At 40.0% G+C, this 17,896-nt stretch overlaps 1 protein-coding gene across 1 annotated transcript in view; it reads right to left on the bottom strand.

Annotated features, from left to right (window-relative positions):
- The window catches only part of APOO (apolipoprotein O), a 69,162-nt gene that overhangs the window by 11,615 nt on the left and 39,651 nt on the right, over window positions 1-17,896 (bottom strand). The window contains exon 9 of the mRNA XM_068963309.1: window positions 15,261-15,341. Within this exon, the coding sequence (XP_068819410.1) occupies window positions 15,261-15,341 (81 nt within the window). The remainder of the gene's footprint in view (window positions 1-15,260; window positions 15,342-17,896) is intronic.

Raw genomic sequence — 17,896 nt, 5'->3', positions numbered from 1 at the left:
TGAGGTGGCCAAAGTACTGGAGTTTCAGCTTCAGCATCATTCCTTCCAAAGAAATCCCAGGGTTGATCTCCTTCAGAATGGACTGGTTGGATCTCCTTACAGTCCAAGGGACTCTCAAGAGTCTTCTCCAACACCACAGTTCAAAAGCATCAATTCTTCGGCGCTCAGCCTTCTTCACAGTCCAACTCTCACATCCATACATGACCACAGGAAAAACCATAGCCTTGACTAGACGGACCTTAATCGGCAAAGTAATGTCTCTACTTTTGAATATGCTGTCTAGGTTGGTCATAACTTTTCTTCCAAGGAGTAAGCATCTTTTAATTTCATGGCTGCAGTCACCATCTGTGGTGATTTTGGAGCCCCCCAAAATAAAGTCTGACACTGTTTCCACTGTTTCCCCATCTATTTCCCATGAAGTGATAGGACCGGATGCCATGATCTTAGTTTTCTGAATGTTGAGCTTTAAGTCCTCTTTCACTTTCATCAAGAGGCTCTTTAGCTTCTCTTCACTTTCTGCCATAAGGGTGGTGTCATCTGCATATATGAGGTTATTGATATTTCTCCCAGCAATCTTGATTCCAGCTTGTGTTTCTTCCAGTCCAGCGTTTCTCATGATGTACTCTGCATAGAAGTTAAATAAGCAGGGTGACAATATACAGCCTTGACGTACTCCTTTTCCTATTTGGAACCAGTCTGTTGTTCCATGTCCAGTTCTAATTGTTGCTTCCTGACCTGCATACAGATTTCTCAAGAGGCAGGTTAGGTGGACTGGTATTCCCATCTCTTTCAGAATTTTCCACAGTTTATTGTGATCCACACAGTCAAAGGCTTTGGGATAGTCAATAAAGCAGAAGTAGATGTTTTTCTGGAACTCTCTTGCTTTTTCCATGATCCAGCAGATGTTGGCAATTTGATCTCTGGTTCCTCTGCCTTTTCTAAAACCAGCTTGAACATCAGGGAGTTCACAGTTCACGTATTGCTGAAGCCTGGCTTGGAGAATTTTGAGCATTACTTTACTAGCATGTGAGATGAGTGCAACTGTGCGGTAGTTTGAGCATTCTTTGTTGTTGCCTTTCTTAGGGATTGGAATGAAAACTGACCTTTTCCAGTCCTGTGGCCACTGCTGAGTTTTCCAAATTTGCTGGCATATTGAGTGCAGCACTTTCACAGCATCACCTTTCAGGATTTGAAACAGCTCAACTGGAATGCCATCACCTCCACTAGCTTTGTTCGTAGTGATGCTTTCTAAGGCCCACTTGACTTCACATTCCAGGATGTCTGGCTTTAGATGAGTGATCACATCATCATGATTATCTGGGTCATGAAGATCTTTTTTGTACAGTTCTTCCATGTATTCTTGCCACCTCTTCTTAATAGCTTCTGCTTCTGTTAGGTCCAGACCATTTCTGTCCTTTATTGAGCCCATCTTTGCATGAAAGTTCCCTTGGTATTTCTAATTTTCTTGAAGAGATCTCTAGTCTTTCCCATTCTGTTGTTTTCCTCTATTTCTTTCCATTGATCGCTGAAGAAGGCTTTCTTATCTCTTCTTGCTATTCTTTGGAACTTTGCGTTCAGATGCTTATATCTCACCTTTTCTCCTTTGCTTTTTGCCTCTCTCCTTTTCACAGCTATTTGTAAAGCCTCCTCAGACAGCCATTTTGCTTTTTTGGATTTCTTTTCCATGGGGATGGTCTTGATCCCTGTCTCCTGTACAATGTCACGAACCTCATTCCATAGTTCATCAGGCACTCTATCTATCAGATCTAGGCCCTTAAATCTATTTCTCACTTCCACTGTATAATCAGAAGGGATTTGATTAAGGTCCTACCTGAATGGTCTAGCGGTTTTCCCTACTTTCTTCAATTTAAGTCTGAATTTGGTAATAAGGAGTTCATGATCTGAGCCACAGTCAGCTCCTGGTCGTTTTTGTTGACTGTATAGAGCTTCTCCATCTTTGGCTGCAAAGAATATAATCAGTCTGATTTCGGTGTTGACCATCTGGTGATGTCCATGTGTAGAGTCTTCTCTTGTGTTGTTGGAAGAGGGTGTTTGCTATAACCAATGCATTTTCTTGGCAAAACTCTATTAGTCTTTGCCCTGCTTCATTCCACATTCCAAGGCCAAATTTGCCTGTTACTCTAGGTGTTTCTTGACTTCCTACTTTTGCATTCCAGTCCCCTATAATGAAAAGGACATCTTTTTTGGGTGTTAGTTCTAAAAGGTCTTGTAGGTCTTCATAAAACCGTTCAACTTCAGCTTCTTCAGCGTTACTGGTTGGGGCATAGACATGGATAACTGTGATATTGAATGGTTTGCCTTGGAGCCGAACAGAGATCATTCTGTCGTTTTTGAGATTGCATTCAAGTACTGCATTTTGGACTCTTTTGTTGACCATGATGGCTACTCCATTTCTTCTGAGGGATTCCTGCCCGCAGTAGTAGATATAATGGTCATCTGAGCTTGCCCACAGGGCCAAAATTTAATTTGTTTGTCACTGAAAAAAAAGGTATGGCCTTGGGAGTTTTGACACAGCCCTGAGGGCCTCACCAGCAACCTATTGCTTATCTAAGCAGAAAATTAGATGTAATTTCACGTGGATGCCCCACTGCCTAAGAGTAATTGGGGCAGCGGGTTTATTAGCACCTGAAGCTTTAAAAATAATTAATGGACAAAACCTTACTGTACTGACTTCTCATGATGTGAGTGGAATCTTAAATTCTAAGGTTAATATTTGGATGACAGACAGTAGGCTTCTTAAATATCAGTCACTGTTGTTAAAAAGACCAGTAATTAAGCTTAAAGTTTGTGGAAATTTAAATGCTGCCACTTTCCTTCCTGAGAAGGAAAATGAAACACCTGATCACGATTGTTCTCAATTCCTAACTTTAAACTATACAGCTCGGGAAAATCTAATAGATACCCCATTAGACAGTCCTGACCTGGAAATATTTACAGATGGCAGTTCTTTTGTTCAGGATAAAAAGCGTAAAGCAGGTTATGCCGTGGTGACTGCTGAACAGGTTTTAAAAGCAAAATCTCTTCCCCAGGGAACCACTGCTCAGTTAGCGGAGCTTGTGGCTCTGACCCGAGCTCTAGAGTTAAACAAAGGGCAGCAGGTAAATATCTACACAGATTCTAAGTATGCTTATTTGACTTTACATGCTCATGCTACAATATGAAAAAAAAGACAGTTTAAAACAGCAACAGGTAAACCTATTAAGCATTTCAGAGAGATCGAGAGACTTTTAACTGCTATATATTGTCCTAAAAAAGTAGCTGTTATGCATTACAAAGGGCACAGCAGAGATGGGAGTAAAGTAGCCGAAGGTAAATCAGCTGGCTGACTGTCAAGCCAGAAAAGCGGCACTTTACGAAACCCCTTCACTGCAGACACCTTTGATCTGGACAGGTCCTGTGGAACAGGAAAAACCACAATATACTGAGAAAAAATTAAAAAAATATAAAAAAAGAAGAGCACAGATTACTGATAAAAGATGGTTACAGTCTAAGGATAGACGATTAATAATTCCTGAAAATGCTCAATAAAAAATTCTTAAGGGTTTACATCAGAGTTTTCATTTGGGTGCAGAGAGTACTTACCAAATGGCTTCTCGTTTGTTTGAAGGTAGAAATGTAATAAAAACTTTAAAAAATATTATCAAAAGGTGTGAGGTTTGTCAAAAAAATAACCCAAAGACTAAAAAGCTAGCCAAATCTAGATTACAAAAAAGTGGAAAGTATCCTGGAGAGGACTGGGAAATTGATTTTACTCATATGCTAAAAGCTAATAGATATTCTTGCTTACAGGTTTGGGTAGATACTTTTACTGGATGGATTGAGGTTTTTCCCTGTCATAGTAAACAGGCTAAGGAGGTTATAAAGATTTTAATCCATGAAATTATCCCCAGGTTTGGGCTGCCACGGAGCCTTCAGAGTGACAATGGCTCTGCCTTTAAAGCTGCTGTAACTCAGGGGGTATCTAAAGCTCTAGGAATAAAATATCACTTACACCATTCCTAGAGACCCCAATCCTCAGAAAAGGTTAAAAAAGCTAATGACATTATCAAAAGACATCTGCACAAATTAACTCAAGAGACGCAGGACAATTGGATTAAAGTCCTACCCATAGCTTTAATGAGGGTTCGAACTGCCCCCCAAAAGGAGGGACTGTTCCCCTTTAAATGTATTTATAAAAGGCCTTTCTTACGCACAGACATTGTTATAGACCCTAAAGCCTTAAAATTAACTAGTTATGTAACTCAGCTCTCAGCTTTTCAACAGGCATTAACAGAACTCCGGGAGACGACTCCTGACCCTGCCTCTGAGTCAAGCAAGCCTCTATTTGAGCCAGGAACTGAGGTCCTCATAAAAACTTTGAGATCTCGGGGCCCATCCCTTGAGCCCCTTTGGGAAGGCCCTTACCAGGTTATTCTTTCTTTTCCCACAGCTGTCAAAGTGCCAGAAATTGATTCGTGGGTACATCACACTCGAGTTAAGAGGTGACACCCTGACCAAAACTAAGTGACATCTTTTTATGTCTTTATTTTCTATGCTCTGACTTTGTACTTTTCAGATGGGCCTGATAACCTATGTGAGCTTACTTCTGCTCACTCCAAATATCCTGAGTGTGCCGTTTGATCCTCAAGACAATGCCTTCCTGTCCTGGGCTCACTCCTATGCTGTGTTCCACAATCGGTCTAACTGCTGGGTCTGTGAAGCACTCCCCTCTTCATCAGTGGAAGGCTTGCCGTGGTGGACATCTCCACTTCAAGGAAAAGACTTTCTCCAAGTGTGTAAAAACCTTCGACAACAATTACATGGGATGCCTCTCCTTCATCTGATGACATCTACCAACCCTCAAATGGACTGGTGCAGCACTTTGTACTTTAACTATAGACATAATGTGACTTTTAATTTTGATTATACATTGTCTCGGTTCAATGACTATTTTGCTACACATAAGACAAATAGGTCTAGATCTAATGGTTTTTTACCTAACGTTTATCAAATATGAGATGAGGTTATGTGACTAACTCCTGAAAAAAGATGTTTAGTATCTACTGCCCCTATATGCTGAGAACAAACAGAGCCATCCCCAAAAGTTAGCCAACAACTTAATTACAATAATTAAAAACAATTGGGATTTTTGCCTCAGGAAAGATACAACGTAATCATTCCTGTGTTTTCCAACCCCAGTTCAGGTTCTCTCTTTGTCTGGCCAGGCACTAATTGGGACTGGATATCTCAGTCACGCTGGCTTACTCCAAACGGGACTTATTGGATATGTGGCTTTTACGTATGGGCATGGCTTCCCCCTGCGTGGATAGGGAGATGCACCCTGGGTCTAGCCTTTACTCCCGGCTTTATATTTTCAGAGCTCCCAGAAAAGCCTGCTTAATTTACCCCACCTTAAAACTCGGTGGGCAAGGTCTGTATTTCACTGGTATAATTATTTGGCTGCAGTCTTTGTTCCCTCTTTGGGAACTACAGATGTTATGCTACAAATAGATGCTTTGACTAATTTTACTCAACAGACATTACAAGATTCTCAAAAGGCTATTTCAGCTCTTAATGCTGAACAAACACAAATTAAAAAGGTGGTTTTACAAAACAGATTGGCTTTAGATATTCTGACAGCTGCACAAGGAGGAACGTGTGCTATTATTCATACCCAGTGCTGTACATATATACCTGATATAAACACGAACGTTACTCATTTTACTAAACACATGAACAAGATAATTGAGGCCATGGATACTCCTGAAGCCTCAATTGCCTCACTTTGAGAGACGTTAACTAGTTCCCCATGGTGGACAACTATCTTAATTACAATAATTCTGACTGTTTTGTTTTTACTGTTTGCTCCCTACATCTGCAACTGTATAACTGGATTTGCTTCTAGCCACATGAAAGCTTTCAAGTCACAAATGGTTGCTCAAACTCCTGCTACTGCTGCAGCTGCCTCCTGTTAGGGACCAAACGATGGGCTCTAGGACCTGAGTCATGTTTCCTTAACAGAACATTCCTTGACCAAATTAGGAAGACTTCCCGCACACACCAACCAGAAAGAGACAGGACATGCGCTCATCCTGCCTGGCCAATCATGTAACGCCAGCTACTCCTGTAACTGAGACAAAGAACTGCCTGTATATAAGCCGCCATACTCCTTTGTTTGGGGCTCTTGTCGGATTCCACTGTGCTGGATGAGACTTGGGCCCTAGTGCGCTAGAAATAAACTCCCTTCTTGCCTTTGCATTACTGTGGTGGACTTGCTCTCTTGGTCGGTTCGGAGATACGGGCTCAGTGCATAACACCTCCAACTACTATTTGGGGCCCCTCGATCAGATATCCTCAATATGAAGATTAGGAGAATATGTTCTCTCGTCAATTTAGGGACAACGCCCCTTCTTAGCTCAGAAGCAGTTATGGAATGAAAACGACGCCCTTTTTCCCTAGGCAACATAATTCTCCTAAAAAAAGGGGGGGAATGAGAGGGTAACAAGCAGAAAGGCCAGGGGTCTCCAAATAGAGGAAATAGCCTGCAAGTGTCAGACATTTTTATCTCCCTTAAGCGGCAGAAAAAAACAAACTTAGCGATATTTTTTTTGTCCTTCTCTATACAAATTTAAAAGGAGGTTTCTCTTAAAATTCTGTGTTGCCATAATGACACTTGGTTTCACTTGAAGTTAACCATTGCCTTTTTCTTATAAAAATGTTTTTCTTAAGCTATGCTAATGTACTATGCATTTACCCCAAACTCTGTCTTCAAGTCGGTTCTGCCTTTTGGGCTCAGAACCTACTTGATAAACCAGTATGTTATACTCCTTCCTCTAATCTATGTAATTTTGTATGCACTATTTGTATGGTGCTCTGCCCTTCTTCAAGATTCAAGTTAATCCTTTTATGGCCCAAGATGAACCACTTAGAGCCAAGATTATCCCAAAATACATCCTATGGGTGAGGGGCCTGGTGCCATTCTAAGTTTTGAGACATTCCTTTCTTTCATTAACAGACTGCTGGTGACTATATAACATCCAGCTAAAGACTAGCAGTGGGGTACTCTTTCTGCCCCCTTCTGATGCCTATGTCAGAAGCTTTCTCTATCTCCTTTATACTGTAGTAAAACTTTGTTACACAAAAGCTCTGAGCGATCAAGCCTCATCTCTGGCCCCGGATTAAATTCTTCTCCTCCGGGGGCCAAAAATCCTGGCGTCATAATTCAACAACAACCTTTCATCACTTCATGGCCAACAGATGGGGAAAAAATGGAAACAGTGGCAGACTTTATTTTCTTGGGCTCCAAAATCACTGCAGAGAGTGACTGCAGCCATGAAATTAAAAGATGCTTGCTTCTTGGAAGAAAAGCTATGACAAACCTAGACAGCATATTAAAAGCAGAGACATGACTTTGCTAACAAAGGTCCATATAATCAAAGTTATGGTTTTTCCAGAAATCATGTATGGATATGAGAGTTGGACCATCAAGAACGCTGAGTGCCAAAGAATTGATGCTTTTGAACTGTGGTGTTGGAGAAGACTCTTGAGAGTCCCTTGGCCAGCAAGATGATCAAACCAGTCAATCCTAAAGGAAATCAATCCTGAATACCCATTGCAAGGATGGATGCTGAAGCCGAAGCTCCAATACGTTGGCTACCTGATGCAGAGCTGACTCAATGGAAAAGATCCTGATGCTGGGAAAGATTGAAGGCAAAAGGAGATGACGACACAGGATGAGATGGTTGGATGGCATCACCATTTCAATGGACATGAGTTTGAGCAAACTCTGGAAGATGGTGAAGGACAGGGAAGCCTGACATGCTGTAGTCCATTGGGTCACAAAGAGTCGGACATGACTGAGCGACTGAACAACAAATAATAGAACCTGCTTCACAGACTCTTCCTGAGCAAAGAGGTTAGCACCCAGGGCCAAGCTCCCAGCAAGTACTCCATAAATGTCACATATCCTATGTGGTAGGTCACTTAACTTTTTCAATGAGGAAATAAAAGGTAAGGAAAAATGACCTGTCAAAACCCCAATGGAATTCCAGTTCACTGGATGTGGTAGGCAGAATAATGGCCCCCCCAGAGGTGTTTGCATCCTAACCCTGGAACCTGTGACTGCGGTACTGTACATGGCAAAGGAGAATTACAGTGGCGCTGGAGTTAAGGTGGCAAAGCAGCTGACTTTACGATAGGGAGATTATCTTGGATTATCTAGGTTGGCCCAGTTGAATCACATGGGTTTCTATACTGTAAGAGAACAGAAGACAGGGTCAAAGAAACAGGACGTGAACAGGGCTCATCTGCAGAGGCTGGCTTTGGAGACGGAGGAAGAGGGCTGGGAGACACAGAATGCTGCAGCCTCTAGAGGCTGCGAACTGCCCTCAGCTGACAGCCAGCAAAGCAGACTTTGATCCTATAACCGCCAAGAAACTTAATTCTGTCAACAACCTGAATGAGCAGGAATCGGATTCTCCCCTGGAACCTCCAGAAAGGAATGCAGGAATCAAGGACAACTTGATTTAGCACTGGACGTCTAACCTACAGAGTCTAAGAAAATAGATTTGCATTCCTCTCAGTCAGTAAAGTTGTGGTCATTTGTTACGGCAGCAAATAGCAAACTAAAACAGATACAAGGACTTTTGACTAATGAATATAATAAGCTCTATGGCTCCATTTTCCATCAGGAGATGTTACCTTCTCCTGTGCAGATGTCACATGACATCTATCATGGCTACCATGTCTAAAGTTGGTCCATTTTCTCTGCTTCTGACATGGATAAACCCACTGAATCCTCGAAACAACCCCCATTTACCAGAGCACCAGAGCAATTTCCCAAGGTTTCCTGGTGGCTCAGCTGGTAAAGAGTCTGCCTGCGATCCGGGAGACCTGGGTTTGATGCCTCAGTTGGGACGATCCCCTGGAGAAGACCCACTCTGATCTTCCGGCCTGGAGAATTCCATGGACTCTATAGTCCATGGGGTCGCAAAGAGTCGGACTCAACTGAGCCACTTTCACTCACTCAAGGATTGTAAGAGGTGGGGGTGGGGTGGGAGTTGGAGAAGAGCCTGGCGTGTCCACTATGGAGTCCACTCTCTTGGCTACCAGGTCACGCTGCATCCTGCCTCGTCTATGTTTTCTGATACCAAAAGTGTATGTCTTTCAAAAAAAGGAGAGACTTTTTCTTTCAGGATTTCTTACTTTTTATTTTGCTAAGCAATATTGTTTTTAAAGAACAAAAGAAAACTCATTGCCTAGTACCTTTATTTCTTAGCATTTTAATAACAAAAGCTAGAATGGGCAGAAATTCAGAACAAATTTAGCTTTACAGAAAACCCACTATATTGTCCTTATTTTTATTTTATTGTGGTAAGAACACTTAATATGAGATCTGCTCTCCTGACAAATTTTAATGCTAACTATAGGCACTATGCTGTACAGCAGATCTCTAGAATTATCCATCTTGTATAACTGAAATTTTATACCCATTAAATAGCAACTCCCCATTTCCCCCTCACCCCCAGGCCCTGGCAACCACCATTCTACTCTGCTTCTATAAATCTGACTGTTTTAGATACTTCATGTAAGTGAACTCAAACAGTATTTCTCCTGTGACTGCCTTATTTCAGAGATGATCATTTTAAAATCATATCACTTACAGCTGAACTTGAGTGTGTTTAGAAAGCTGAGGAATTTTGAATGGAGGAAGAGAAAACAAGATTTACTCAGGATGGTGGCCACTGTTTCCCTTTTATTTTCCTGCTGAGCTAGCAAAGGCTTGAATACAACTATTAAAAGCTCAGCATTAGAAATTCTGCTCAGTGTTCACATTAGTAACAGGTTTATGTTTCTTTATATTTTCCTGCCCTACAAAGAAGTATCAAGTTCTTGGCTTTTAGTTATTGTTGGTCTTTAACAGTCATTTTATAATTCTTTGATAGTAAATTGTCTCAAGTTTGTAAAACCTACTGAAAATTAAACATGACTTTTACTGAAACACATTGCTGTGTTTGGTTAATTTAGAAGACAATTCCAAAAGGGCCATCTGTGACCCTGGGGCCTGACACCCACCACTGGCCTCCATCTCTGAAACTCAGACTTTGGGCTGGGACTATTCTGAAGGGGTTTCAGATTAGCAATGAACAATCAATGAATAGTTTCCTGCTTTTATTAAGTGCCTAGAGTCAATGAGTGAAAACTGTAATGGAAGTGATCTATGAATCAACTATATTAAGAACTCCTGATCATCATCAAAAGACACCAAAACTGAAAAGACTAGCCTCAAACCGGGAGAAGACGTCTGCAAACATGTGACCACAATATTAGTATCTAGGAAAAAATGAAGACTTTTACATCAATCATTAAGAGAGGAACTAATGACCCACATAAAAAATGCCAAAAGACATGAACAGGTATTTCAAGAAGAAACCAATAAACATGTGAAAAGATGTTCAATCTCATTAGTAATCAAAGGAATGTACACTAAAACAACAAAGAGAAATTCTGAGACCACTGTGACATGCCAGCCAAGCCAGGAAACTATTGCAGAGTTCTTGCATCACATCAGAAGGACACAGAGCCAGCTTCTACCAGCCAAAATGAGCAACCTGAACTCCAACAAGGATAAGAATTACAAAGCATTCAAACCCAAATATGTTTAAATCAACAAATTCAAAATGATTGTTAAAAACAAAACAAAACTAGTTGGAGACATTCTGAGGATGTGAGGGAACAAATTTATTATTCTGAAAGCCAGACAAATCCAAGAGAAAAAGCTGAGCATTTATCTTGTCTTTCTTATAACTAACTAAATAGTTTATGAGGGGAAGGAGTTCTTTATTCAAGTGGTCTAGCTATCATGTGAAAATTAAATGACAGAAATAGAATATCACCATTTTCCAACTCCCAGTGAATCAGTGAGTCTCGGCATTGATCTTCAACAGCCACTAATACCAAACTGGTAAAGTGAAGCAAAAACTTAGGTGCCTGCATAGACCTACAGCCTTGCCAACTGGATTAACACAAACTTGATTAGGCAGCCTGTGGACCCAGCAGCCAATCTTCAGGAAATGTAGAGAAGAGAGGAACACTTTCAGCTGCGTGTTGAAAGTGTTGAAAGAGGAACACTTTCAACTAAGTGTGTAATCAGTAAAACCCAAACTGTTGGAAACTCTACAGGTCCAACATGCCAGGTTCTTTTAACAGATACAGTGTAAGGAAAATAAGAGGATAGAAGGAGAAACTGTAGATTAAAAGTGACTTAGAAGGGGAAAAAAGCCTTAAAAGAAATATTAAATCAGAAATAATAGTGGGCAAGACTAAAGAGGCAGGGATAGATACTTAGGTGATAAAGCTATTAATAGTTGAAGGAAAGTACATTATTGGGGCAACTAAGGAAATCTGACTATGGACTGCATATTAGATAACATCTATGTGAACAAAGAAATGGCAACTTTCCTGAGCATGATAATGGTATTGTCATTCTATCAGTAAATGACCATATTCTTTGGAAATACATGCTGAATTAGATATGTGTAGAAAGCGCCATATCTATAAGTCTCAAACGGTTCAGAAAAATAAAATACAGATGTGTGAGTGCCCAAGCATGTGTAAAAAGACAGACAAAGCAAATGTAGCAAAATGGTAACTGGTGAATCTAAGTGAAGGGTATATTCATTATACTATTCCTGCAACTGTTCTGCAGTTCTGAATTTTTTTTTCGAAACAAAAATTGGGGAACAAAACAAAGCCACACATACACACACCCCACAGTGAAAAACTACTTCCAAGGTACCAGATTGGCAAAAATAGAAAACTTGTCATCTAGTAAAACTGATGTGCAGACCCTATGAACTAGGAATCTCAGCCTAGAAAGACTCTTAATAAACCATGACACATGTCAAAAATATGCTCACAGCTGTGTGTGCAACAACAATATACTGAAAACCACCCAACTAGCCATCAACATGGGATTTTCCCACAAAGAAATATTCTATAGCAGTATAAATTAATAAACTATGGCCATACACAGCCCATAAACATAATGCTTAGGGAACAAAACAACTTGCAAATAATACATATAGTAAGACTCCATCTAGATAAACTATATATTTATTTATATGTGTATCTGATATAGTTACTTATGTTAAAAGGCAAAAAATAGGCAAGCTGAACTACAGTGTTTTAGAATAAATATGTATGTGGGTAAACTACAAGAAAAGTTTAAAGAAGAACAAAGGAATAAAAACTTCAAAATTCTGGATAGTGGTTCTCTCTGGGTAGAAAGAGGGGCATAGGAAGAAGTTGAAAGACATCGGTAATTTCCTATTTTTAAAGATGGATGGTTGGTTGGTATATGAATGGTCATTATATTGTTGGATTTTAAACTGTAAATATACATATACACAGTTATTGTACATTTATTTTATATATTCTTTTATCTCAAAAAAAGGAAAAAACCCTGACCCACTATGAAGACAATATTTCTGGACACACCCATCTTTGCTTCACAGTTCTGCCAAAGCAAAGAATTCATTTTAGCTGAAGCAGATTAATTCCTCTTCACCAACCAATCACAGAACTGAAAGATCACCTCATTCAAATTTCATTGGTAGAAGACTCACTGCAAACATTTAGAATTAATTCCTGAAAGGGAAAAGGGATGTGGCGGACCAAAAAATGCCACAGATTTCCTTAGGGTTTTTGAGAGCAATACAGCTCCATGGGAAATAATTAAGAACTGAACCATCATTCATGCCACTTAAAATTTCAGGGCCCCATTTTAAACACAATGGCCACAAATTTCTTCTGACTGTTTACAACCTAAAGTATGTATATCTGTTACATGACTGTAGTACAAACAATTACAAATCAGACTGTGCTGAATTTGAGACTGGTAATTAAAGCCTGACTTGAAAATCAATTTCTAAACATGCTAAGAAACAAACAAAAATCTCCTCCATGAAGTGTTCCCCAATTCCCTTCAAAGAGTTCCTGAGATCCAAAAGATTCCTGTTCCAGGGTAGCTTAAATTTTTACTCTCATTAGTAAAGAAAAACAAACAAAAAACACTGAAACCCACAAAGTCCAACAAGCAGGGGCAGGGAAATCAATAAAAAACAAAAGCATTTCACTATCAAATAATTCCCCAAATCTAAGTACATCAAATCTTGAATTAATAAGGCCTTCTGATATTTTTCACTTAGAACTTGTGCTAAATGTTTAAGTTGTCAATACCCATTTTATTACTTTCTAGTCACGACAGATAGCTTTCAGGAGAATTGTGCTTTGAGAGTAAATGAGTGGAACTCTCAGTGATGTTCAAGAGGGCAAGGGCACAGACAGGAGACCAGAGAGGATATATAGACCAACCTCAGGCTAATTAGGCATCTTTACTACCTCACTCCCCATATCCAACGTTTTCAAACAGCCATAAAGTGCTGGCCTGTTCAGCCTGCATTCCAACCACAGTCCAGTTGGTGAGCACGTGTCTACCTGACACCACAGTGAATGCTCAGATTCCCAGGGGACACCCCCACACCATGGCTTTTGTGTGCATCAATTCTGTACTGACATCACAGAGAGCACGCAGAACTGAGGTGGTTTCATTTTCTGCATTTCTTTCTAAGGCTGTGTGTGTATAGCTTTCCTGACAGTCTACTTCCTTTCTCATATTAAACTCAGTGTGGACTTAAGGAATTTTTTAAACAGGAAAGAGAGCTTCCAAAGAAAATGTCAGAGAAATGAAAATAAAACTATGAGTGTTTATTCTTTAAAATGGATTGCCAAAGGGCACTTGATATTAATATACAACTTCCTACTCAAGAGCTAGCTGGTTTTAAACAGGCTCAATAGAGGTTAATTCCTTTAGAAATCACCAGTACAAAACCCAGTCTTAAGATTTCACTGGAAGACTATTTATGTAACTAATGAGAAGGGCTTATAATTTATTCTACAATGTTACTTTCAAGTTCCAGTTCGAAATCCTGGACTTTAATTTTGAGACAGATATTTATATTTTTTTAAAAGAGTACTTTGATTTGAGATGACCAGAATCAAGTGTTCTATGATAAGGTATGTTAATAATAAGAACCCTAATTCTTCTTCATTGAGCTGTGCCTCTGAGTGCTCAGAGAAGACATGATGCCTTGTTCTACACTTACTTTTCCTTATCAGAAGATAGAGAATGTTCCAGCAAACATGGGCAACACTTATCAGCTAAGTGGCTGTGAGAAGAGACCAAAAATGGCATGTCTTTATAATTCCACAACCTCTTCCCCTCTGACGCTCGCCTACGAGTCAGTAGAGTGGCCTGTAACTGGTGGCTGGGCCCCTATATGCCCTTAACTGGGCTCAGAGGCTATGGAATGAACAGATACAGTACTGATAAAGCAAAGAATGGAGCCTATGATGAGTGAAATAGCAAGAGGAGGAGTCTCAGCTATTTGTCTTCTGCTGGGAACATACCCTGTTTCCATCTATTCTAGTTTTGATAAAACTTTCAGATAATATGCAACACTCTAAACAAACTGTAAATACAACAGAGCAGAAATTATGGTCTAAGACTGAAGTGGAATGCATTCTATGATCCCCACTTATATTTGTTAGGACCAAACAGGCGCCATGACAGGCTTCAGAGGGCCAAGTAGGCCTAAGTCTCCTTTACAGAGGGGCTGAGTTACTGCCAAGGAGGAGCTGAGATCATCCTCCGCTGGCGCCAGGACTCGACCAATCAGTGTACTCCCTGTAGCCTGATTCAGGCTTATCAGGACGAGGATGAAAACCCCGTGAGAAAGCCCGCGCGCGCGAAAATCTAGCCAATTAGTAGATGCTAAGGAACCCTTGCAACCAATCCGCCCCTACCAATTCCCTGTCTTTGTCTTAACCCTATAAATACTGCTGTAATTCAGGGCCCAGGGCCCTTGTTCCAGTCCACTGCATTGGATGAAACTTGGCCCTGGCTCGAGCTAGCAATAAATTCCCTTTTTGCATTTGCATTGCTGTGGATGTCTTGTTCTCTCAGTTCTGGGGATTGGGACCTTGGGCATAACAATATTCAGCCCTGCTAAAAACAATCAAATGCATAGAAGTCCTATTGCTCCTCTAATAAAGGCCACCCGAGAATCTGAGCCGCAAGCATAAGGAAATACAAACACAAAAAGCAGGAGCAAGCAACAGGGTTATCAAGAATTTTATAAAACCTGAGAGAAACCACACATTTAAACTGAAAGGAAGATAATGAAAAAGATCTTTCTCACCTTTTGAAAGTTCTCCTTCCACAAATCTTCTACGACAATGTATCCTCGTAAACCCCAGTCATACAATTTCTCTCCACTGACCTTGAAATAAAATATAAAAGATCCATTGCTATTCCATATATGAAGTGGTTAAGGAAGAGAATTTATTGCTTTCTTTTGTCCTGTTTCCAAAAGAACTGTATTTAAGCATACAACTACCACAGGAATCTTGGTTGAACATACACATTAAAACTATACAATGTAAGCAAATAAAAGATAGCCAAGAATGATGAGGTAAGAAGAAAAAATAGTTTGCCTATGTATAGCTACTGTTTAAAATAATGTACCATAAATTATAGGTGTATATTTCAACCTTTCACAATTTCAAGGGAAAAAATGTGGGAAAAAATGCTGATATGAGAAATTCCTAAAAAAGCAGATAAGAAAGAAGGCTTCTACCTATCACATCTAGCACATAACAGCCAACCAAGTCTCAAACCAGCCAAACTTAAGATGAAAATCATTCATTCATTTTAGGGGCTAGGTAAAAAAACAAGTGAGCCCACTAAAGATGGTCAGTCTTCCCAGATCCCCCAAAACATAAAAGTCTTTGAGTTTTTATAGGACTTTTGCTGTCTGCTCCAAAATCCTTTCTACAACATGCAGAAAGGTAGGCTCCAGGGTCAGAATATTTTGGGATAAGTGAGTTCCCTACCTTAAAAGGTGCTGATCCGCCTTTGGCCTGCTGACTTCAATTACTGGAAACTTTTAAAAAACTATTGAGCTTTCTTAAAAAGAAACTTCCAATAATTTGCATTCATTGGTCCTACTTATGACAATATTGATTAGTCTTCTACATGAAACTACTTTGATTTTCTGAAAGCAGTTATTATTCTCTTCCAAATTTTTATAATCATTTGTCTCTATATAGCATTTTACTTTACCAAGCACATTCACATGATTTATCTCTATTCTATATAACAATCCTATATGGTAAGTAGGCAAAGATTATTAGGATATATTCAGAGGCCAAATGACTCATCCAAGGTCACAATGCTAGTAAATCCAGCGTTTGGCTGCAACATACTGGTTTCTTACAAGTTATATTCTTCCAGTTGTGCCAACTGTTCTTAAAATATGATATGATTCTCAGACTCATTGGTAGATGTAACAAGTATTTACTATCAGTATGGCACTGTTCTCAGTGTTATAAATTTCTGAGAGAAAAATAATATTCGCCCATCACTTTCAGAGTTTTCTGACAGTACTATTCTCCAAACACTACTGAACAGAAAACAAAACATAAGTGATTAAGTGGCTTGTCCAAAGTCATGGCATTCATTAGGAGGAAAAAAAAAGAGGAAGTAGAAAAGAAACTGTGAAATAGGAACTAATTCTCTTTCGATCACTGATGTTTGGTTTTATTGTGCAAAATACACATAATATAAAATTTACCATTTCAACCACTTCTAGGTGTGCAATTCAGTGGTAATTACATTCACAATGTTATGTGACCATCACCACCACTATTTTCAGAACTTTTTCATCATTCCAAACAGATCACTAATGTTTTATATCTCGTGAAAACAGTTAATTGCTTTGTTCTGGCTTACTCTAGGTACGAAAAAAAAAAGACAAAACTTCCCACTGACTTTAAAAATTAATTAGAATACGACCCAGATTTGTATGCTACCATCTTGGTTGTGAATACAAAAAATTCTTTTGCAATGCATGCTGTGGCATGGCAGATTAAAAAAAAGACCTCTACTCAGAGGGCTACTACATATGCTTCTCAACCACCAGCCAATTTACTATTTAAACCATAACAGACTGAGATGATGTTTGATTATTTTTGTGATCTAGGGCAGGAAGACATGATTCACTGTTCCAGAGCTGGGACTGAAGCAGACAGAGGATCAGTAACTGCCTCCAGGACTGCTATAAACAACGCCAAACCCATGTTATAAAGATTGTACTGGTATTTGCCACCAAAGCCAACAATTTCCCACAGCTGGATCCACTGGGCTCCCACCTACAACTGCAGCACCATCCAGGAATCTAGACTTGATGATATTGTAAGGACTCCAGGGGGCACAGTGTCTGGTTGGACTGACTCAGAGCTTCAGGAACTAGTTCTGGTGATGGCACTGTTCTTCTTCCTAGAAACCAGTCTCAGTGTGATATGGCAGTTCTAGCAAATGAATCCCCTTCTCCAAATGGGGATCTCAAAACTTTAAGTCAGCCTCGTTCTTGCCAGTTTTCCAAGGGATTTCATGTGTACAGTCCCTCCAAGTCCAGACACCACTGCCCTGAGGGAGTCTAGTCTTTATCAGTGGTTCTCAAATATGGGCTTGCAAAAACCCTACAGAGAGGGCCTGCTAAAACACAGATTGCTGGCCCTAACTCTCAGTGTCTGAGTCAACAGGTCTGGGTTGGGGCCTGAAAACTTGCATTTCTAGTAAGTTCTAATAAGTCCCTGATCCCACTGATCTAGGGTCTACAGTCTGAGAACTGCTGGTCCAGCTGTTATGGACTGAACTGTGTCCCCCAGAACTCATGTGTTGAAGCCCTAGCCCACAATGTGACTGTTTGGAGAAAGGGCCTTTAAAGAGGTAATTAAGGTCAAGTGAAGTCATAAGGGTGGAGCGCTAATCCAC

This window comes from Capricornis sumatraensis, chromosome X (genome assembly GCF_032405125.1).
Source record: "Capricornis sumatraensis isolate serow.1 chromosome X, serow.2, whole genome shotgun sequence".
NCBI lineage: Eukaryota > Metazoa > Chordata > Mammalia > Artiodactyla > Bovidae > Capricornis > Capricornis sumatraensis.
Note: the sequence above shows the minus strand (reverse complement) of the source record. Positions and strands in the feature narration are given on the sequence as shown.